The sequence below is a fragment of the Muscardinus avellanarius genome (assembly GCF_963383645.1).
Source record: "Muscardinus avellanarius genome assembly, chromosome: 3".
Classification (NCBI taxonomy): Eukaryota; Metazoa; Chordata; class Mammalia; order Rodentia; family Gliridae; genus Muscardinus; species Muscardinus avellanarius.
The window spans coordinates 11,713,717-11,737,611 of NC_137788.1; the positions used below are offsets into that span (position 1 = coordinate 11,713,717).

Below are 23,895 nucleotides of genomic sequence, written 5' to 3' on the forward strand. Positions count from 1 at the left end.
CTACATCCTCCAGCTAGCTTCTATCTCCCCGCGGTCCATTCAGCTACCAATGAATTAATCCACCAACTGGATTAATCCATTGCTGAGGCCAGAGCCCCCACGATCAAACTATTGCCTGGAAGCCCCGCTGCACTGATGGCCATGCTTTCCACACAGGAGCATTTGGGGCAGCGGAGTGTGACTGGGGAAGGCGGGTTTCTGGGGTGGGGTCTTAAGGACTGTGCTTTTGTCTTTGACCCCCTTGTTTCATTGCTCTTGGTTCTGAGCTCTGTGATGTGAGAACAGACCCCTCGGTCTCTCCCTTGCTCAGCTTTTAAAGCCACCAATGCCCTGTACTCCACGGACCCTGGCCTCACATGGGCCGAACCTCAAACCTCCCAGAACTGAGCAAATGAATCTTCCTTCCTCTAAGCTGTGTGGTCAGTTGTTTTGGCAACAGCTGTGAGGATGTTGATGGGAACGCCAGTGGAGGTGATATACAGACCCCGTAGACGGTTCAGGCAGGACCTACTCTTGACAGCATCTAAGCAATTCTATGACAAGGATTGCCCACGGCATTCCTGCTACCTTGCTGTCTGCAGTGAGAGCCGAGATTTTGCTGCAGCTCATTAAACTCCACAAAATGTTTCAACGCCCTGCGGTCTGACCCTGGCAGCCTCCTGCAGGGGAAGGCCCAGCTTTTCCTTTACCCCTGGGTGGGGATGGGCAGATCAGCTGGCTCCTGACGCTCACACAAGGAGCAGCAGCCTTCAGGGACATCTGGATCCCATCAGAGCCCCGGGGCTCGGTCCACTTTGTAACTCCTTCAAGAGTAGAGGTGCGTGTTCACAGAGGCACCCCGAGTTTGCCCTGATCTTCTCTCTCTGTTCTCCTTTCAGACCTCCCGGCCGCAGCTGTCCGTACGGGGCACCTGGAAAGTGTGTTGGGCCATCCCTGGAGAGTCCAGCTGACGCTTTTCTACTGGGATACTGGAGATTTTTTTCAGTGTACTTACGGGGTTTTCATTACCACTGCTGTCACTGCCGCTCTGTATTAATTTATTCTCTTCGTTTGAATTGGGCCCGGCCCTGCTCCCGCCGGCATGATGGCCCAGTCCAAGGCCAACGGCTCGCACTATGCGCTGACGGCCATCGGCCTGGGGATGCTGGTCCTCGGCGTCATCATGGCCATGTGGAACCTGGTCCCTGGCTTCAGCTCTGCGGAAAAGCCGACCTCTCAGGGCAACAAGACTGAGATCGGCAGCGGCATCCTCAAGACCAAGACGTTCTCCGTGGCCTACGTGCTGGTCGGGGCCGGGGTCATGCTGCTGCTCCTGTCCATCTGCCTGAGCATCCGGGACAAGAGGAAGCAGCGTCAGAACGAGGCGCTGGCCCACATCCCGCACCAGGCGGGCGCCGTGCCGCACGCCCCGGAGGAAGACAGGTGAGGGCCGCCCTCCCCGGACTGCCAGGGGCGCACGCACGTGTACACACACCTTCCTGTTTTCTTTTGGGTTACTGAGATTGAACCCAGGGGCATTCTATCTCTGAGCTATACTCCTCCTCCCAACCCCAACCCCTTTTAGTTTTTATTTTATTTTATTTATTTATTTTGTTGGTGGTACTGGGGATGAAACCCAGGTGCATTTTACCTCCTGGTTAATCCCCACTCTTTTTTTTTTTGTATGTGTAGTATTAGGGGTGGAACCCAGGGGCTTTCTACCTCTAGGCTACACCCCCAGCCCTATTTTATATTTTATTTGGAAACAGGGTCTCACTAAGTTGCTGAGAGCCTCACTAAGTAGCTGAGGCTGGCTTCGAACCCGTGCGATCCTCCTGTCTCAGCCTCCCAAGCGCGGGGATTACAAGCATGCACCCCCATGCCCGGCCCTAATTCCACTCTTGTTTTATTTTTTATTTGGAAACAGGGTCTCACTAAGCTGATGAGGCCGGATTCAAACCTGAAATTCTCCTGTCTCAGCCTCCCAAATACTGGGATTACAGATGTGCGCCACCACACCTGGCGCACATCTGTAGTGTTCTGTTTTTGTTTTTGTCAATGTTTTATACTGGGGATTGAACCCAGGGGCATTCAACCTCTGAACTACACACACCTCTAGCCCTTTTTATTGTTTTTATTTTGAAACAGGGTCTTGCTAACCTGCTGGAGTCTTGCTAACTTGCTTAAGCCTGGCCTCCAACCTGTGTTCCTCCTATCCTAGCCTCCCAGTACTGGAGTTACAGGTGTATGCCACCATGCCCTATTTAAGGGACAGTATTAAAGATGTGTTTTTATCCGTTCTATTCCTCAGAGTTTCTCTTCAGGAGATAGTCACATAAGTGTACAAGTTCCAGTTGGTTTATCAAAACAGCAAAACTTAGAAACAACCTAAATATTCACTGATCAAGTGAAATTCTGATGCACCCACTCAGGCCAGGTCCCACCTCATTGCTGGGCAGCACTTGTTGATGTGAGGTCACGCCCACACATCAAGAGAGGTAGATAAGCCGGCCTGGTGGCGCACGCTTGTAATCCCAGCATTTGGGAGATTGAGACCAAAGGATCACGGTTTGCAGACAGCCTCAGCTACTTAGTGAGGCCTTTTGCAACTCAGTGAGACCCTGTTTCAAAATAAAGAATAAAAAATAGGGCTGGGGTCGGGTGTGGTGGCGCACACTTGTAATCCCTGCCCTTGGGAGGCGGAGACAGGAGGATCGCGCAGGTTCGAAGCCAGCCGCGCTGGCTTAAGAGACCCTGTTTCCAAATAAAAAATATAAAATAGGTCTGGGAGTGTAGCCCGGAGGTAGAAGGGTTTCCAGGAACCCCAGTACCACCACCAAAAAAAAAAAAAAAAAAAAAAAAGGGCTGGGGTATAGCTTGGAGGTAGAATGCCCCTGGGTTCCATTCCAAGAACTGCAAAAAACAGAGAGAGAAAGGGAGAGAGATGACAGTTCCCATCACAGGTCACCGTGCGGGTCAGAGGGAGGGGACAGGATGCACCAGAGTGCTCACAGTGTCTTCTCCCTGGCGTGGGAGGATTTGCAACATTTTAATTTTTTTCATTAGATTTTTATGTTGTTTGAATTTTTATGAGCATTTCTTACCTTTCTGGTAAGAAGGAAGTTATTTTATGTTGGAAAAATATGGAACTCTTTTTTTTTTTTTTTTTTTTTTGGTGGTACTGGGGTTCCTGGAAGCCCTTCTACCTCCGGGCTACGCTCCCAGACCTATTTTATATTTTTGAAACAGGGTCTCGTAAACCAGCGCGGCTGGCTTCGAACCTGCGCGATCCTCCTGTCTCCGCCTCCCAGGCGCGGGGATGACAAGCGTGCGCCACTACGCCCGGCCTTATGGAACTCATTTTCCAGTGAGAGAGTCAGGGTTCTCCAGAGAAACAGAACTGGATGAAAATACACACAGCTCCACACTGCGTAACGCTAGGACACATTTTGAGAGCCGTGTGGTTAGGCGGGTTTATTATGCAAACATCATCGCATGCGCTCATGCAAACTAAGACAGCTAGAGCGTTGCTAGGCCATGTACTCGTGTGTGTACATGCACATGTGTGTGTTACTGGAGATTGAACCCAGGGGCATTCTGCCTCTGAGCTACACCCCCAGCCATATGTTATTTTTTATTGTGAAACAGGGTCTCACTAAGTTGCTGAGGCTGGCCTTGAACCCGAGATCCTCCTGTCTCAGCCTTCCAAGGACTGCGATTATAAGCCTGTGCCATTGCGCCCGGTGGTCATAACTCGTATGGAACACCAACCTATATGTTGTCAGTCACTGACCAATATATTTGGCTCATGACTCTAAGTATACATTTATATACTTAACATATATAACATATAATATATATAAACATAAATATGTATATAATATATATAAACATAAATATGTATATATTATATATTTTATAATAAATATATTTATACTTGTATATAAATATATCTGAATATTTATATATACATATATACACATATGTATACATAAGTATTTATACATATGCATATATATATATATATTAAAGGAAGTGTATTTTTTTTTTTTTTGGTGGAACTGGGGTTCCTGGAAGCCCTTCTACCTCCGGGCTACACTCCTAGACCTATTTTTACATTTTTTTAAATTTGGAAACAGGGTCTCCTAAGCCAGCGCGCGCAGCTGGCTTCGAACCCGCGCGATCCTCCTGTCTCCGCCTCCCAAGCGCGGGGATGACAAGCGTGCGCCACCACGCCCGGCCAGGAAGTGTATTTTGAGGTATTGGCTCGTGGGATGATGGAGGCTGAGAAGGCCCACAGTCTGCCCTCCGCAAGCTGGTGGCCCAGGAAAGCCAGTGTTGTAGCTCAGTCTGGGTCTCAAGGCCTGAGAACCGGTGGTTCTGAAGTTCTAGAAAGCCCAGCCTCGGGGCAGGACAGGAGGCAAGATGATGTCTTGCTCAACTGTGAGGCAGGATGAAGAGAGAATCCCCCCCCATTCTGCCGTTTGTTCTCCTTGGACCCTCAACACATTGGACAAGGCCCACCCACCTGGGCAGGGCGACCTGCAGCTGAGCCCATGCATTCCAAGGCACATCTTTTCTAGAAAGATTCTCACAAACGTGCCCATAAGAAATGTTTAATCTGGGCACCCGTGGCCAGTCACATAAAATTAACCATCATACATGCTTAATCTAGAAAACCTGGGAAATAAAGAAAAGAACAAGACGGGCCCTGCGATGCATGCCTGTAATTCCGGAACTTGGGGGGGGGGGCTGCGCCAGGAGGATCACAGGTTAGAGGCCGGCCTCTGCAACTTAGTGAGGCTCTCAGCAACTTGATGCCACCCTGTTTCAAAATAAAGAGGGCTGGGGGCGTAGCTGGGAGGTAGGATGCCCCGGGGGTCAATCCCCAGTACCAAAAGAGAAAAAGAAAAGGCTAAAGGAGGGAAGCCAGTCGCTCAGACATTCACGCTGTGGAGTTTCTTCCTGAAGGAAGGGAGAGGAAAGCCGAGGTCAGCAGGGAGATGTCTGAGCTCAGCCCGGTCACCTGCAGTTTCAAGTAGAAGGTTCTGGAAGACGGCTGTGTCACTCACGATTCCTTATAAGTGTGTGTAAAGACAGCCCGAGTTTTTGCTGTTCTCTTTCACCAGTCAAAGGAGAGTAAGGCTGAGGATCTGATGCTTCTGAGTCTTGGGATGAAACGAGAAGGCACAATAACAGAATCGTTTGAGAGACACGTAAATGTTAGCGCTCAGAGTCCCTCGCTACCTGGGGACAATCATTTTGCTTCAAACTGGCAGCGAGCTCACAGTTCTGAGTTGCCTTTGGCCTAAGGACCCAGCTGGGCCTTGGGATGAACAGCCCGCTCTGCTTGTGGTGAGACGGGACGGGCTGGACGGCAGGCCAGGCCCCACACCCAAGCCAGATGGCGGTGGCAGCAGAGAGTGGCCTCGCCTCCACCCTTCATTTCCTAAAGGCCTGCCCAGGCACCCCGTCCATCACACGGGCATAATAAAGCCGGGCGCGGCGGGGCACGCGTGTAATCCCAGAGCCTGGGAGGCTGAGACGGGAGGATCCAGGCCAGATGCTGCAACTTTCGTGAGACCCTGTTCTGAAACAAAATAAATAGATGAAAAGCGCTGGGGGTGTAGCTCAGAGATAGGATGCCCCTGGGCTCAAGACCCAGAACTGAAAAATAAAAAGTAAATAAATAAGTCTGGGGTATTGCTCAGAGATAGGATGCCCCTGGGCTCGATCCCCAGTACGGAAAGGAAAGAAAAAGAAAGGAACAGGAAGGGGAGAGGGAGGGAGGGAAAGGAGGAAGGAAGGAAGGACGGACGGTGGGTATAATAGTGGTCAGCACATACGTGGTTAGGAGCATAAAATCAGCGCGTCTGTGTGAGCTCACGGTGAGCATCGGGCACTGGGTTCTGTTATGACTTCCAGCACACATTTGCTGTTTGCAAAGCGGCTCATTCTCTGCGTCTGCCTTTGCTGTCTTGCAGCCAGGAGGAGGAGGAGGAGGAGGAGGAGGCCTCCTCCAGGTACTACGTCCCCAGCTACGAAGAAGTGATGAACACGAACTACTCGGAAGGAAGGGAGATGGCGCAGAACCCGAGGGTGAGCGTCTCTCTGCCCTCCTACGAGTCACTGACGGGGCTGGACGAGACCACCCCCACCGCCACCAGGGCGGACGCGGAGGCCAGCCCCGGGAACCCACCCGACCGACGCAACTCCAGGTTGTCCAAACACCTGAAGCCGCTCAAAGTTCGAAGGATTAAATCCGAAAAGCTTCACCTCAAAGACTTTAGGATCAACCTCCCCGATAAAAACATCCCTCCGCCCTCCATCGAGCCCTTGACGCCCCCGCCGCAGTACGACGAGGTCCAGGAGAAGGCCCCCGACACCCGGCCACCCGACTGAGGACGCCCTCCCCGCGCCCCTCCGGTCTCACCCTCCGCCAACAGGACCGGGACAAGCCACTACCGCCCCGCCGAGCACCCAGCCTTTGGGGAGTGACTGAGGGGCTCCCCAGCCTCACGGAGCAGGTGCACCCGAAAGAGATGTAGCCTCGGAGTTCCTCATCCTCTGGACCACCACGAGGGGCGGCACAGGCGTCCACCCAGGTTCCTGCCCATCTCAGACGGCACACTAACCCCTCTGAGCTAGGAAAGGATGCCTAAGGTCTTTAGACGGTAGTGCTTTGCTTTGGTTTGGTTTCCACTACAAACTGTCGAACTTCAAAAGGCAAACACGATTTGTTTTTGCTTTCTTCACGGGAGTCCTGGGCTGAGGGTGGAGAACAGGGCTCAGATTTCTCGAGAGGCCCATGGCGGGCCGTCTCATGGAAGAAACAGTGATCAGAGAGAGAACGGGGCGGACCTAGGCGGCGGCTTCGGGGGCCTCCCGTGCCGTTGTTCTTTGACGGCTGGAGACCTGATGAACTTGGACACACCATGCCTAAGATAATAGTGTCAGTGTGGGTACGGTCGACACGTCTCTTCTGTGAAATGGCCCAAGAGGAAAATCACGGGCACTCTGGTCTCTGTGAAATGCGGTGCCACTGAGCTTTTTGTAATAAAAAAATATTTTATACGTAGCGCATTTGACTGCTGAGTTATTTTAGCAGCTCGTGCAATTCTGACTTGCTTAGGGAGAAATGTCAATCATAATAGCTCGTAAGTATCGAACGTTTAATACGTGCCAAACGCCATGCTGAGCACGGTGTGTGAGCCGTCCCTGGGTCATCTGTTTTCTAACCTGGTGTTAGTGCCGTCCTGCAGGTGAGCTCACCCAGCTGAAGTTAATTGATGTGCCTCGTGTCGGGATGCTGGTCATTGGATTTGAGCCTCTGACGTCAGGCTCCGTGACCTGAGTTCTTCCAGACACTCTACCATGTTACTCAGTATATTTATCTGCAAGCCGGGCGTGGTGGCGCACGCTTGTAATTCCAGCATTTGGGAGGCTGAGACCGGAGGATCGCGGTTCACCGACAGCCTCAGCTACTCAGTGAGGCCCTCTGCAACTCAGTGAGACCCTGTTTCAAAAATAAAGAATTAAAAATAGGGCAAGGGGCGTAGCTCGGAGGTAGAATGTCCCTGAGCTCCATCCCCAGACCTGCAAAAAATAAATAAATAAAAATAAATAAATAAATAAATATTTATTTATTGCAGGACTGAATGAGGACTTGCAGTCTCTAAGATTGGCAGCTTCCCCGTCACTCACAAGCCAAGAAGGTACTGGTCTTTTATCCAAGATCGGTCCTACATCCCTGTCCTGGGAACTGGCCCAGGAAGGAGCTCAGCAATGCCTGTCATCTGCCCCAGGACCGGCTGGTGGGTGAGCGAGTCCTCCAGGAAGGGGACCGTGCCTGCCTGAGCCGTGCAGGAAAGCAGTTCAGCCCAGGAGAAATGTCCGGGGATCGCAGATTGTTGAGGGCTGGGAACCCGACTTGGCCGGGGAGCCTGGGAAGACAGACCCGAGTCTTAAGGTCGCCCTCCTGGTACCTGCGGGCACGGAGCAGCCTGCCACGGACTCTGTGCGCCTCGGTCTGGTTGAAAGAAACTTCCCAGGCTCTAGATGTGTGCTGACAAGCTCCCGGCCACGAGGGGTGAACTCCCTTCTTATCAGGATTGGCAGTGGTGCAGGAGTTCAGACTTTCCCTTTCCTTACGCAAAGAGCTGACGTGAAGCAGAGAAGTCGGCACCGGCGCTGTGGCACGCAGCACCCCAGGCCTCGGTCCGCCTCGTGGCGTTCTGTCTCTCCCTGGGCGGGGCCGTCACTCTTTAAGCTTCAGGAAAATGAAAGAGAAAATAGTCCCAGGTGAGCTGAGAGGCCGCTTCCTGGAAGGACTCTCAATCCGGCTTCAGGTAGATGCCTTTTGTTTGAAGTGATTGGCCCACCTCGGCTTTCCGTGGAGGCAATAGACGTTTGGGATTTGTAGAAGATTGAACAATAGCCCCAAAAGGCATGATAGTAATCTCTGGAACCTGTGATTGTCGTCTTACGTGGTAGGGTTTTTACGTGATTTAATTTAGGGTTTGAGATGAGATGATGCTGGATTCCCAGAAAGGGCCCTGAACACCAACCACATGTCCCCAACAGCAAGAAGCAGGGAAATCTGGGTGCAGTGGTGCCTGCTTGTAATCCCAGTACTTGAGAGGCTAAGACGTGAGGGTTGCAGGTTCAAGGTCAGCCTCAGCTACTTAGGTTTTTTTTTTTTTTTTTTTTTTTTTTTGGTGGTACTGGGGGTGGAACCCAGAGGCTTGCTACCTCCAGGCTACACTCTCAGACCTTTTTTATATTTTATTTGGAAACAGGGTCTCACTAAGTTGCTGAGAGCCTCACTAAGTAGCTGAGGCTGGCTTCGAACCCGTGCGATCCTCCTGTCTCAGCCTCCCCAGCGCGGGGATTACAAGCGTGCGCCACCACGCCCGGCTCAGCTACTTAGGCTCTCCACACCTTGGTGAGATCCTGTTTCAAAAGAAGAATAAAAAATTGGGCGGGGGTTGAAGCTCGGAGATAGAATGCCCTGGGTTCCATCCCCAGTACCACAAAAAATAAAAATAAAAAAAGATATGCGCTGGCCGGGCTTGGTGGCACACACTTGTAATCCTAGTACTTGGGAGGCTGAGACAGAAGGATGGTAGGTTGAAGGCCAGCCTCAGCTACTTAGGCCCTTTGTGACTGAGTGAGACCCTGTTTCAAAATAAAGAATAAATAAAAAATAGGGCTGGGGGGTATAGCTTGGAGGTAGAATGGCCCTGGGTTCAAAAATCCCCAATATGATAAAGAAAAAAAGGAAGAAGAAAGGAAGGGAGGGAGGGGAGACTGTACATGGAAGAGGAGGCTGTGTAGGCACAGGAGCAGAGATGGAGGGGTGTGTCTAAGTCGGAGGCCCTGGTGGCATAAAGGTGGAGAAGGCCTGGGTCAGCTCTGCCCCAGAGCTGAGAGCGAGTTTCTGTTGTCTCAGGCACCGTACTTGTGAGAATTTGTTACCACAGCCGCCAGAACCCATTCCGGGCTTAACAGTCAACTCATTAGAAGGCAGCCCCCCGTTTTTTGTGGTACTGGGGATCGTACCCAGAGGCATTCTACCTCCAAGTTACACCTCAGCCCCTTTTATTTTTTGTTTCGAAACAGGGTCTAACTAGGTCGCTGAGAATCTCACTATGTTGCTGACGCTGGCCTCAAACCTGTGATTCTCCCGTCTCAGCCTCCCAAGTACTGTGATTACAGATATGTACCACCATGCCTGGAAATCTTTATCTCTGGACTACCAAAAAAAAATATTTATTTATTTATTTATTTATTTATTTATTTATTTATTTATTTATTTATTTTGCGGGTCTGGGGATGGATCCCAGGGGCATTCGACCTCCGAGCTACACTCCCAGCCCTATTTTTTATTCTTTATTTTGAAACAGGGTCTCGCTAAGTTGCAGAGGGCCTCACTAAGTAGCTGAGGCTGTCCGCCAACTGCGATCCTCCGGTCACAATCTCCAGAATGCTGGGATTACAAACGTGCGCCACCACGCCCGGCAAGCAATTTTTTTTTTTTTTTTAAAGAGAAAGTCAGTTGTGGTGGTGCACGCTTGTAATCCCTGTGCTTGGGAGATGGAGACAGGAGAATCGCGCAGGTTGGGAGCCAGCCTCGCTGGCTTAAGAGACCGTGTTTCCAAATAAAAAAATATATAAAAAATAGGTCTGGGAGTGTAACCTGGAGAAGGGTTCCATCCCAAGTACCACCAAAATAAATAAATAAAGAAATATTTTTAAAAAATTTAAAAAGAGAGAAAGAAGGGAAAAAAGGACTAAAAAGATAAAAGCTAAAAGATAGGCCCTCGTCCTTTTCTTCCTATCACCTTTTTTGCTCTTAAGGTAACTAGAAGGGAAAACTACAAGAAATCACTCACATGTTCTTGGGCCTAACATGGCCCCTGAGCAAAGAAATCTGTCATGTGACTCCCCCAAGTTTGCAGGTCACAGCTGATTGGTCCTCGTGTGTGTCCACATGACCCAGGGAGAACCAATCAGGAGCTGAGCTGGGCGAGGAGTGGCTCTACTTGGAATTTGATCTTGGGCTGGAAGAGCTGGTGGGTGATGTGGCCTCGGGGATTATGAGACTGTTCTGGAGTCGTCGTGATGGGTTCTGGAAAGATCAGCAGGGGAAGCCATCCTACCTGGGAAAGAAGCTGCTTCCGTGTGACCTTCAGGTCCTCCGTCCTTGGGGGAGCCCAACTCTACCCCTGCCCTGGGGTCCCACAGAAGAGACTGCCGGCTCAGCCGATTCTTCTATGGAGCTTCATCCTTTAAATTTATCTTGCAGCCGGGCGTGGTGGCGCACGCTTGTAATCCCCGTGCTTGGGAGGCGGAGACAGGAGGATCGCGCAGGTTCGAAGCCAGCCGCGCTGGCGTAAGAGACCTTGTTTCAAAAATATAAAATAGGTCTGGGAGTGTAGCCCGGAGGAAGAAGGGCTTCCAGGAACCCCAGTACCACCAAAAATAAAAAATAAAAAATAAAAAAATAAAAATAAATTTATCTTGCAGATGGAGGCTGCCCTTACGCAGTCGATGGGTCAAGGCCCACAGTCCCATTTAACAAGAATCTTTTGTCCTTCTGGGTTAAATCTGTGTAAACTCTGAGTCATACCTGGTTCCAAAAGCCCAGGAAAACAAAAGTTGGTGAAACTGAAAGCCTGTAACTCTTGTCCTCTCCCCGCTTCCAGGAAAGGAAGCATTGCCTGTGATTGGCTGTTTAAGATGACTCCATGAATCCTTGATTCTGTACCCGGGGTACTTTATCTAGGGGATCTGTGAGCTGACGTGGGCTGCTGTGGTCCTCTGCCTCCCTCGGCGGTGGCAGTCACCGGGAGCTTGCGGTATAACATCCTGCCCTGCCTAGACTTGACTTCTCGTTTTTCTCACACAGTTCTGACAAAGGGGAGGCCCTGAGGTGATGAAGGCAAAGGCTGGAGTGGGATGTGACTGTGGCTGCGGTGTAGACAGCTGCCTGGCAGGAGGAGCTGAGAGCTGGACCCAGCCATTCCGCAAATACCTGGGATCTCCTCCAGCACTGGCGTGGGCTCTGCAGATCCGCACCGAAGCCCAGGCTCTGCTCTTCCTCGAAGGGTTCCTGCCCGGACACCATGTCCCAAGCGGGCCCTGTGGCCTCGGGCAACACCTACCCTTGGGCAATCATTATCGGCTGGCAGCTGGGATTGGATGCAATAAATTTGAAAGCGTCCAGGTCGCCGTGTGCACAGAGAGCTGGTCTGCAGAAAGAAACAAGAGAAGCCTAAGGTCACAGGAAACAGCCCTGCCCAGGTAGAGGGAGATGGGCTTTGTGGTTCCGGGGTCCCCGAGCCTGGTTTGAGCCTGGCCCCTGGCCCTGCCCCGTGGGTCTACGTGATGCCCAGGCTGCTTTCAATAAAGCCGACTTTTCCTCATCCACCAAGAGCAGGTTTCTGTTAGTTGATGCCAGGTGTCCTGAGATGACCGGTTTCCACACGGACAGGCAGGAGATGGCAAAGCCACAGGGGAAACGAGGCGCAGCTGGGCCGCTGGAAATGGACGGATCAATAGACCCGCAGGCCGTGACGGGCGCTACTGGAGCCGTTTGTCGTCTTAATCTCGTCGCAGCCAGGAGCCGCTGCTCCATCTGCGAGCACAGGGGTGGGGGAAGTTTCCGCCCAGGCCTCGCTCTCTTCACCAAAAAGGGGGCTACTCATTCCGAGGTGGGTGTAGACTGCACTCCCCCAGTGGAGAAGCCAGGGGCACGTGGCGGCTGAGCCCCTGGAGTGGCAGCTGGAGCGCACTCTCTGCCAGAGAGCTGGTCTAAGCTCCGAGCTCCGCTCTGTGCCCGGGCCCCACGTGCCTGCCTGGGGTGTGTTCTGCACAGGTCTCCAGGTTTTGAGGAACAGGCGTAGAAGCCAGCATCAGGGAGACAGAAGCTGACTGCATAGTCAAAGCTGGTGGACCAGGCGTGGTGGTCCGCGCCTGTAATCCCAGTACTTGGGAGGCTGAGACAGGAAGATCACAGGTTCGAGGCCAGCCTCAGCAATTTAGCAAGACACTGTCTTAAAATAAAAAGGGCTGGGGGGTGTAGACATCTGCAGGTCAGCCTGGCCCAGGACTCGGCTCCTCAGTCCCTGTGACGGTCACTCCCGTCGTGGACAGTGGGCAAGAGTCAAGCTTGGTTTTGGGTGCTGTCATTACATTCAGGCCTGGGCTTCGCCACTAAGAAGGTGGACCGCGGGAGGCCACGGCGGTGGGGACTTTGAAGATCTCTTCCCCGGTGGGATCCACGCATGTGCCCCTGGATTTTAACGGGCAGGTGTGAAAAGATCCTCGCTTGGAAGTCCCTGAGTTAAATGTAAGTCCATTCATTCAACACTTTTTACTGCATGCCTACTATGTGCGCGTGCTTGGGGAAAAGCCTCAAAGAAACAGGCCAAGTCCTTGCTGACTTGCAGGTGATGTCCTGGGTGGGTGGGGCCGGGGCGGGGGAAGAATGAACCATAAACATGTCTATGATGGAATGTCAGAAAACAGGAAACGCAATAAGCAGGTAGGGAATGCGAGGTTACCGCCTTTGCGGGCGATCAGGAAAGGTAATGGGGAAAAGTGGGGAGTGAGCCACACAGACATATGGGCGCAGAAAATTCCAGAAAGTCCCTCATATGGTTCTGCGCATTATGACTCTCCAAGTAAAGGCCTCGGGGCACAGCATTTTCCAAACCAACTTGTCCAGAGAGCCCTTTCCTCACTGGAATCATCCACGGCCTGCTTCCACAGGACACACTGCAGGGATTGGATGGAGCCCAGCCTGGCCATTCCACGGGGGAGAAACAAGCCCAGAGAAGGTAAGACACTTGTCCAGAGCCTCCAGCCCGTGGACGGAGCTGTCCGCTAGCTTCTCCCTGCCTGGCATTTGGATGGCGGTTCACTGGCTAAGGCCGGTCACTAGGGTCGTCCGGCATCTGATACCGGAGGGAGGACCTGGGCCAGGGATCCAGAATGAACCAGGCTCCGGTGCCTGGGGACGCCTGGCTGCAGACGCCTTGTACTCTCCCCTGCTGGAGAAGCTCCTGCCTCTGCAGGGAAGTCTGTACCCTGGGGGCAGTCCTCTACCGAGAAGAGGCCCAATGTTTTCCAGGGTTTGCATGGCTGGGTAGATGGCGGCACGTCCTCTGGGGCATTTTGTGAGACACCTCCAGCTCACTGGGGGTCCGGCACGCCGAGCCAGCAGGAGAAAGCCGAGTCCCTGTCTCTGTGGCAACGCGGCTGCTTTAGGATGGCGTGCGTGAGCGCCCAAAGCTAGGTGGTGACAGTGAACTGAAATGTGTCACAGATTCTCCTGCAGGGATGGAGCGCCTCGCCCAGACATTTACGGAGCCAAGCTGGCCTGGCAAGGGAGGAGACAGAGCAAAGCGTGAGTGCTCAGCAAGTCAGTGCGGATGTACCCGCTAGAGAGGATTCGTGTGCACACACCCCAGGCTCTTAAGACGCGGTCCTTGCAACGAGTGTTCCCTCAGGGCCAACCAAGACGCCCACCGTGTGTGTCTCATTAATACCCATTTCCTAAAGGACAAGCAGACCCTGAACTCATGTTCAAGGAAGGCAATTGGAGAGAAAACAGGTTGATGGGAACCCACGGCCTTCGCCTATCTTCTGTTGCTGTAACTAAATACCCGAGGCCGGGTAATTTATAAAGAATGAAGGTCTATTTTGCTCATGGTTCTGGAGGTCAGGAAGTCCATGAGCATTGGAGCCGCATCTCCGTGGCCTCTCTGCTGCATGCTAACATGACAAGAGCCAGGGCATAGTGAGGGAGGGCTAGTGGGCCAGGGGGAGCTTGCATTTATAATGAGCACTCCCGCAATAAGCCAGTGACTCATGAATCCGTAATGCAGAAGTCTCATGACCCGGTCATACTCCCCCTCCCGGAGGCCACAACCCAACCCTCGACATGTCTGCACTGGGGACCAAGTGCAACATGCAGACTTTGGCCACGGCACCAACCCATCTCCAGATGCACTGTGCGTGACAAAACCTTCCCAGCTCCCAGCAAGGCTGAGCCTCCTTACCAACCCCAGAGCATTTGCACCTGAGGTCCATGGTTCAGGACCAGGACTAATGGAGCTCCCCTGGGGGTAGGGCTTGGCACTGTGCAATGGTGGGAGAGAGAAGCTGCTGGCATCCAGTTTGGCCAGGATGGTGCTAAGAATCCTACGGTGCCCAAGGACAGCCCCCACAACAAAGAATTATCCCATCTAGCATTGACTATGCCAAAGCTGAGACACCCTGCCCTAAACAAAGGAAATCATTCTCTTGAGGCAGCGGAGACTCCCACCTGGAACCTGACTACCCGGGGTGAGGCCTACCCAAAAGAATCAGGAAGCTGTCATCTTTGCAAACCAGCCTGAAGGTGTTACCTAACATTTTTCTTTAAAAAAAAAAAAAACCTGCTATTTTTAGCTGGGTGTGGTGGTGCAGGCCTGTAATCCTAGCACTTGGGAGGCTGAGACAGAAGGATCGCAGTTTCGAGGTCAGTCTTAGCAACTTAGCAAGACCCGGTTTCAAAATAAAAAATAAAATGGGGCTAGGGGTGTAGTTTAGAAGTAGAAGGACCCTGGGTTCAATCCCCAAATAACAAAACAAAACAATTTTTAAAAAATCTATCACTTTTAGCTGGGTATGATGGCGCATGCTTGTAATCCCAGCATCCGGGAGGCTGAGACCGGAGGATCGTGGTTCACAGACAGCCTCAGCTACTTAGTGAGGCCCTCTGCAACTCAATGAGACCTGGTTTCAAAATAAAAAAATAAAAAAAAGTAGGGTAGGAGGTGTAGCTCAGAGGTCAAATGCCCCTGGGTTCCATCCCCAGACCCGCAAAAAAAAAATAAAAAAATAAATAAAAATAAATAAAAAAAATCACTTTTACAAAAGCTACTTTTCAATCCCTCCCCCTATTCCGGAATTAAAAATCTAATTCTCCATGGCCTGGCATAAACAGGTTTCTTGTTACTTTCTCCTTTGCTCCATCTGTTCCCGGCCCACCTTTAATGGAATTTTAATCAACTGTAATAATCTGGAATGTATTAACTTCCCTATAAGGGGTAAGGGAATGATAATAGTTGGTTAACTCGGACTCTGAGAAATTTTAGATGACTTAAAAGCATACTTGAAACCAATGAAGGCTATATAACAAAATAAAACAAGTAGAATACAATTTTGGGAGCAAAACTGAGGGCACGACTTGTGCTGGGTTATAAATATTCTCAGGGAACAAAAACAATGTCAGATAATACAGCATGCTTCTCAGAGATAAGCTGGGCTCAGCACTGTAGGAAATGCAGGCTCTGTGCAGGAACTTTCAAACCAAGCAAAGGGTCTGAGTGTTTATCCTTGAGGCCTCTTGTTCCCAGATGTTCCCTTGGCGATCGCCCAGTGGAGAAAAATTACTACCATCTACCTTAAGAGAATATAGACAGGAAGGAAATAACGTGAGGGGAAACTTCGTTGATAAAATCTAACAAACTATGAGTGTTTCTTTTTTTTTTTCCTTTTTTTTTTTTTTTTGGTGGTACTGGGGTTCCTGGAAGCCCTTCTACCTCCGGGCTACACCCCCAGACCTATTTTATGCTTTTTTATTTGGAAACAGGATCTCTTAAGCCAGTGCGGCTGGCTTCGAACCTGTGCGATCCTCCTGTCTCCGCCTCCCAAGCGCAGGGATTATAAGCGTGCGCCACCACGCCCGGCTTTTTTTTCCCCCTTTTTTATTGGTGCACTATAGTCTAACGTCATAATGTGGATCATATTGACAATGGCATATATTCACACAGTACTTGGTGCCCTTCCCCGTCCCCCACTTCCCTTTTCCCTCCCTCCCAATACTGTGTCCAGGTTAACAATGTTATATTCACATGTATACACATCTTTGAATGTAGCTTCTCCATTAATCAACCTCAGCCTTCTTCTTCTTCTCTTTCTTTCTGGCTTCACTGAAGTCCCCCCCCCGCCCCAATTATCTGGAGTCCCTCTGGTATCCCTAGTACTCCCCAGCTTGAGCATATTAGAGAAAACATATGTCCCTTCTCTTTCTGTGCTTGGCTGAACTCACTAACAAAACATTATGTTCTCCAGGTCTTTCCATCTTCTTGCAAATGACATGATTTTGTTCTTCTTTTTTGCTGAGTCCATTGTGTATATTTCCCATAATTTTGCAATCCATTCATTTGTTGATCGAGACCTAGGTTGGTTCCATATTTTGGCTATTGTGAAATATGCTGCTATGAACATGGTTATGCATATGTTACTGTAGTTCTCTGATTTCAACCTCTTTGGAAGAATGCCCAGGAGTGGTAGAGCCGGATCATATGGTGGATCTATTTCCAGTTTTCTAAGAAATCTCCACACCGATCTCCATAGTGGCTGAACTAGTTTGCACTCCTACCAACAGTGTAAAAGAGTCCCTATTTCCCCACATCCTCGCCAGCATTTGTTATTATTTGACTTCTTCATGCTTGCCACTATGATTGGGGTTAGATGGAATCTCAGCGTAGTTTTGATTTGCATGTCCTCAATTGCTAATGATGTTGAACATGTTTTCATGTATCTATTGGCCATTTGTATCTCTTCTTTTGTGAAGTGTCCATTCAATTCAGTTGCCCATTTCTTAATTTGGGTATTTGTTTGGCTAGTGTAGAGTCTTTTGAGCTCTTTGTATATTCTGGGTTGGTCTGTGTGCCTGTTACTGTGCCAATACCATTCTGTTTTAACTACTGTTGTTCTGTAGTATAATTTTAAGTCAGGCATTGTGATGCCTCCTGCCTGGTTCTTATTGCTGAGAATTGCTTTGGCTATTCTGGGTCTTTTCTTTCTCCATATGAAATTCATGACTGATTTTTCTAGATCTATGAAGAATGCCATTGGTAATTTGTTTGGTATTGCATTAAATCTGTAGATTACTTCTGGCAGAATGGCCATTTTGATTATATTTATTCTGCCTATCCATGAGTAAGAGAGATCTTTCCGTCTCCCAAGGTCTTCTTCAATTTCTTTAATGTTTTATAGTTTTCATTGTAGAGGTCTTTTATGTCTTTGGTTAGGTTTATTCTTAGGTATTTTATTAGTTTTGAGGTTATTGTGAATGGAATTGTTTTATTTCTTTCTTAGTGGATTCATTGTTGGCATAAAGAAAAGCAACCAATTTCCTTAGGTTGATTTTCTATCCTGCCACTTTGCTGGATTGGCTAATCAGCTCTAGTAGTCTTCTATTGAGTTCTGGGTCTTCTAGATATAGGATTACGTCAGCGTTACTACCCCTGCTCGCTTTTGGTCTCCATTGGTGTGATAGATCTTTCTCCATCCTGTTACTTTTAGCCGATGAATATCTTTGGCTGTAAATGTCTTGCAAGCAGCACATACTTGGATTCTGGGGTTTTGTTTTGTTTTGTTTGGTGGTACTGGGGATGGAACCCAAGGGCCTTCTACCTCCGGGCTACACTCTCAGACCTATTTTATATTTTTATTTGAAAACAGGGTCTCTAAAGCAAGCAAGGCTGGCTTCGAACCTGCGCAATCCTCCTGTCTCAGCATCCCAAGCACGGGTATTACAAGTGTGCGCCACCACGCCCAGCTGGATTATGTTTTTCAATCCACATTGCCAGTCCATGTCTTTTAATTGGCGAGTTAAGTCCTTTGACATTCAGTGGCAGCAGACTCATGCATGGGTAAGCAGTGCTGCTTCCAATGGTGAGGGTTAGGTGAGGGGTGAGGAGCTGGGGTCACGGGCACAGGAGTAGGGTGAAGTAGATGAAAAGATTAGGTTGAGTAAGAATTTAAGTACCATAAGGTAACGTCTGGTTGAGACGAGAGGTAGTGATATAGTAGGATTCTTGTAGTTAGAGTATTTAGGTATGGAGATATGAAATAGCTTGCATACAAAACAAGGAGATACAGAAAAGGAAAAAAAAGTTTTGAGAGAAGAGAACTAGAACAGTAATTCCTTGTAAAAGGAACGGGGGAGGGGCAAACATGCATAAAATAACAAGCAACAAAAACTAACAATGGTAAGAGCAAATAAAAGACAAAAAAAAAAAAAAGAACTAGCAACAGTGATTAAAAAAAAAAAAAACCAAGACTGCCAGTTTACACATTTAGGCCCATACAACGTCTGTTCTCTGTAGCAGATTCCGGTGTCTCTCACTGGCTCCATAACCTCCTATCAGTTTTTGGACCCACTTTATGAGCGTTTACCTCCTTCCCTTGCCTTTCACTGCTTCGTGCTCGGGCGTCACTGAAAATGAGTTCTGTGTAAGAGCAGGGTTCTGTGTTTTCCGGCCCTGGGCTCTGCATTTTCTGCTCTGTGCTCTCTGGTCCTGGGCTCTGCGTTTCCGGCCCTGGACCCTGAACTTCCGGCTTGGGGCTCTGCGTTTCCGGCCCTGGACCCTGCGCTTTCGGCTTGGGGCTCTGCGCTTCCGGCTTGGGGCTCTGCGCTTCCGGCTTGGGGCTCTGCGCTTCTGGCCCTGGACCCTGAACTTCCGGCTTGGGGCTCTGCGTTTCCGGCCCTGGACCCTGCGCTTTCGGCTTGGGGCTCTGCGCTTCCGGCTTGGGGCTCTGCGCTTCCGGCCCTGGACCCTGCACTTCCGGCTTGGGGCTCTGCGCTTCCGGCCCTGGACCCTGCACTTCCGGCTTGGGGCTCTGCGCTTTCCAGGCCTGAGTTCCACGCCTTCCGTCCGGCTCTGCACCTTCCGCCTCTGGGCTTGCTCCTCCCCACCCGCCCTGGGGAGGGCATCCAGTGTGAGCTCAGAGCCTCCCCTGTGCCCTGGGCGCCATGGCCTGCCCTGTGTCTGCAGATTCTAACCGGCCACCTCAAGGGTGGGCCGCCAACCTTAGCCCGTCGTCCCCGGGGCTGCTCTGGGCAGTCGTCTGCTGAGAATCGCGGTTAACTTACTGTCCTGCAGCCCAGGTCTCTGGAGGACACAGTGCACTGGGCTGGTGCCGGCTTCTGGTGAGTGCATGGGCTTTGGGACCTTTTTCTTCATCCCGGAAGCGTGGTGCTGGTTGCTTAAGATGTTGGAGCTCTGCCGCCCGCCGCTTATTTTAACTTCGTCCTTGGATTTCTTGCTGGGATTTCTCGACGGTCTCGGTCAGGCCGGTGGCTCGAGATGTCACGGACGCCACACTAGGTCGGCTGTGCACTCGGGCTCTCTGCTGTTCGTCTCACATCTGACTATTGGAGCGTATTTCACCGTGGTTCCCTTTTTGTGTGTCTTTGTTTCTTACGTATCTTCGCTGCTCTGTTTTTCTTGTCAAGGAGCTGCCTTCTTGGTGGTCGATTTTTGCTTGTTACGGCTACTGAGATGTGCTGTGTCCCGTAGTTGCTATTTTCTTCCTCCTCCTTTTTGTTTTGTTTTTTAAACTGAGGATAGAACCCAGGGGCATCCTACCTCTGAGTTCTGCCTCCAGCCCTTTATGTTATTTTATTTTGAAACCAGGTCTCACTACATTACTGAGGGCCTCACAGAATTGCTGAGGCTGACCCTGAACCTGCAGTCCTCCTGTCTCAGTCTCCCAAATTTGAGTGTTGAGTGAATACTTGATACAAACAGGTGAATAAAGGTACCTGCTTGATCTTGTTTACTGCCTCTTCCAGGGCTACACTATAAAGAGACGGCATTACTTTTTCTTTTTATTTAGAACAAATTAGCTGTCTTTCTTTCTTTCTTTCTTTCTTTCTTTCTTTCTTTCTTTCTTTCTTTTTTTGTGGTATTGGGGATGGAACCTAGGGGCATTCTACCTCCAAGCAACACCCCCAGCCTTAGTTTTTATTCTTTATTTTGAAACAGGGTCTCACTGAGTTGCAAAGGGCCTCACTAAGTAGCTGAGGCTGGCCTCGAAATTGCAAAATCCTCCTGTCTCAGCCTCCCAAATGCTGGGATTACAAGCGTGCACCACCACACCCAGCTTAGCTGTCTGTTTTCAAAATCAGATTCCAAGTACAGGTTTGCAAATTGATTTTTTTAACCCAGAGATAATCTGCCTCTGAACCATACCCCCAGCCCTTTTTATTTTTACTTATTTTACTTTGTGACTTATTTTTCCTACTGCAAATTGAACCCAGGGGCATTCCACCTCCAAACTACACTGTCAGCCATTTTTTTGTCATGTTTTATCTAACCAGTGTCCTACTAAATTGCTGAGGCTGGCCTTAAATCTGCAATCCTCCTGGCTCAGCCTCCCAAGTACTAAGATTACAAGTGTGTGCACTGTGCCGGGCTCCTAAATTGGCTTTTTTAATAGGTAGGGACAGGCGGTGCCAGCATTTGCTAAGGGTAAATTCATTTTAGCACCAACTGAGTTCTTTGAAATCAAAACCAATGTCTCAGAGAACACAATACAGAAATAACATCTCTCTCACTAGAGAGTCTGCGGGCAGAAGTCGGCAGTAAAGTTAACGACTTTAAAAGGTAATGTTACGTTTATTGAAAACATCCATTTAAGCAATCAGAATGGCAGAGAAGAATCAGGACCCCCAAAAAAACCCTACGACTTATTTTTAATGTTTATTTCCCATGTTAAAAAAAAAATGTTACGTGGCATAAATTTTCCCATTGGCTAAAAGCAGTTTTAAAAAAAAAAAAAAGATCCATTAATCTTTCCTTAGGCCAATAATAGAAAGATCTCATGAGGCCAAATAGGAGCCAGGAATAAGACCAAAGGAGAGAGCGATCAGATGGCTAAATTCTAAATATGCTCAAAACAAAATATCTCATGGCTCTACTTTACATAGTGCAGAATTTTTAGATGTGTACATTAGTATATGTCCTTTTGTTGAATTAAGTGAAATCCGATCTTGTCTCTACAGATGGCCCAAGCCAGGGTTTCTCAGCCTTGGCACGGCTGGGGCTGGGTCACCTTGAGGACCTGCAGGAGCTGGGAGGGGGGCTGCGCCGTGTGGCAGAGCCGCATCCCTGGCCACTTCTCAAGAGACCAGTGATGCTTCTACCTCCTGAATTGCTGAGGCTGGCCTCAAGCCTGAGATCCTCCTGTCTCCGCCTCCCAAGTCCTGGGATCACGGGTGTGCCACCACATCTAACGACAGTTTGGATCTTGACTATCCTCCAAAGGCCCTTGTGTTGAAGGCTTGGGCCCCCGTCGGTGGTGCCACTAGAAGCAGACGGAACCTTTACCAGGACCTACTTGGACGAAGTTGGGTCACTGGGGGCGTGGTCTTCATGGGGTCTGGCGACTCTGGCCCCTTCCTCTCCCTCTCTCCTTGCTTCCCCACTGACACAGATAAGCAGCTTTCCCCACTACACGTTTCCCACCGTGATGAACCACCTGGCCACAGTCCCCAAAACAACCGAGTCAGCCGACCAGGGACTGAAAGCGCTGGAGCCCTGGGCCTCGAAGAATGTTTCTTCTTATAAGCGATGACCTCGGGTATTTTATCACAGAAAAGGAAAACTGACCCACACGTGTGGGCATCAGAACGGACTCTAGCCGGGCGTGGTGGAGTCCACCTGTAATCCCAGTGCTTGGGAGGCTGAGGCCGTAGGATTGGCAGGTTCTACCCCCAGCTTCAGTGATGTAGAGAGATTCCCCACAACCAAGCAAGACTCTATTTCAAAGTGAAAAGGGCTGGGAGTGTAGCTCGTAGGTAGAATGCCCCTGTATTCAGTCCCTAGCGACCTCCCCAGGAGATGTTTCTAGGCCCTTTATTTATTTATTTTTATTTGCGGTACTGTGGATGGAACCCAGGGGCATTGCACCTCCAAGCTACACCCCCAGCCCTATTTTTTAGTCTCTTTAGTTTTATTTATTTTTTATTTATTTATTTATTTGGTGGTACTGGGGTTCCTGGAAGCCCTTCTACCTCCGGGCTACACTTCCAGACCTATTTTTATATTTTTTTATTTAGAAACAAGGTCTCCTAAGCCAGTGCGCGTGGCTGGCTTCGAACCTGCGCGATCCTCCTGTCTCTGCCTCCCAAGCGCGGGGATTACAAGCGTGCGCCACCGCGCCCGGCTCTCTTTAGTTTTAAAACAGGGTCTCACTGAATTGCGAAGAGCCTCGCTAAGTAGCTGAGGCTGACTGTGAACCACGATCCTCCAGTCTCAGCCTCCCAAATGCTGGGATTACAGACGTGCACCACCATGCCTGGCTGATGTTTCTAGACCCTTTAAAAAGTCATGGGCTGGGGGATATGGGCTGGGGGGGGGGGCGCGCCTCCAATTGAAAACCATGGATTTAAGTGTACTAAGGAAAAAAATTAATGTGGAGAAGTAGAAAAATTGCCTGAGTGGCCATTTGGTGTTTGTAAATGAAATATCAATAATTGCATTGGGTCACAAAACTGGAAGAATCAAGTGTGTACTCTGAGTGTGAAAATGCTCAAAAAGCAGAGTTTCGAGCAGGAATGGCCCTGGAGTGCGTCTTGTTCAACTTCCTTATACGGAAAAAGAAAACTGAAATAACGATGTTTGTCTAAAGAACACACCAGTGCTATGCAAACACCAGTGGTTATCTAAATATTCAGTGGTTTCCACCTGGGAAAACAGGACAGAAGAGGCGCCGTCAACAGCCCCCAAGAGGGGGCCCAGGACCACCAAACCAAACCGAACAGTGGAGTCCATGCGTCAGAACACATCTACCAGTTCTGTAAGCAAATATCCCCAGTGACTTTTTATTTTTTAGTATTTGGAATTGAATACAGGGGCATTCTACCTCTGAGCTACCTATTGTATGTTTTATTTTAAAACAGGGTCTCTTGCCGGGCGTGGTGGCACACTCTTGTAATCCCAGCACTTGGGAGGCGAAGACAGGAGGAAACGCACAGGTTCGAAGCCAGCCACGCTGGCTTAAGAGACCCTGTTTCCAAATAAAAAAGTATAAAAAAAACAGGTACTGGGAGTGTAGCCCGGAGGTAGAAGGGCTTCCAGGAACCCCAGTACCACCAAAAAAATAATAAATAAATAAAACAGGGTCTCTTGGCCAGGCGTGATGGCACACCCTTGTAATCCCAGGATTCGGGAGGCTGAGACAGGAGGATCGCGGTTCACAGCCAGCCCCAGCTACTTAGTGAGGCCCTTTGAGACTCAGTGAGACCCTGTTTCAAAATAAAGAATAAAAAATAGGGCTGGGAATGTAGCTCAGAGGTAGAATGCCCCTGGGTTCCATCCCCAGTACCACAAAAATCAAAAAACAAAAAAAGGGTCTCACAAAGTTACCGAGGCTGTCCTCAAACCTGTGATCCTCCTCGTCTCAGCCTCCCAAGTACTTGGAATATAGGTGTGTGCCACCAGGCCCAGCCCTAAAGATATTTTTAAAAACTCTAGTCAAGCTGGGTATGCTGGCCAATGCTTGTAATCCCAGTACTTAGGAGTCTGAGACCAGAGGACCACAGGTTCACAGCCAGCCTCAGCTACT

The 23,895-nt window shown here is 49.8% G+C and overlaps 1 protein-coding gene across 1 annotated transcript; it reads left to right on the forward strand.

The window, feature by feature from the left end:
• Positions 1-1,081: 1,081 nt before the first annotated feature.
• Positions 1,082-6,381, forward strand: TMEM51 (transmembrane protein 51; the record flags this gene model as incomplete). The annotated part of the gene is made up of 2 exons (XM_080693350.1): positions 1,082-1,422; positions 5,964-6,381. 2 exons carry the CDS (start codon positions 1,082-1,084, stop codon positions 6,379-6,381), a joined length of 759 nt encoding a protein of 252 aa, XP_080549476.1.
• Between the last annotated feature and the right edge of the window lie 17,514 nt (positions 6,382-23,895).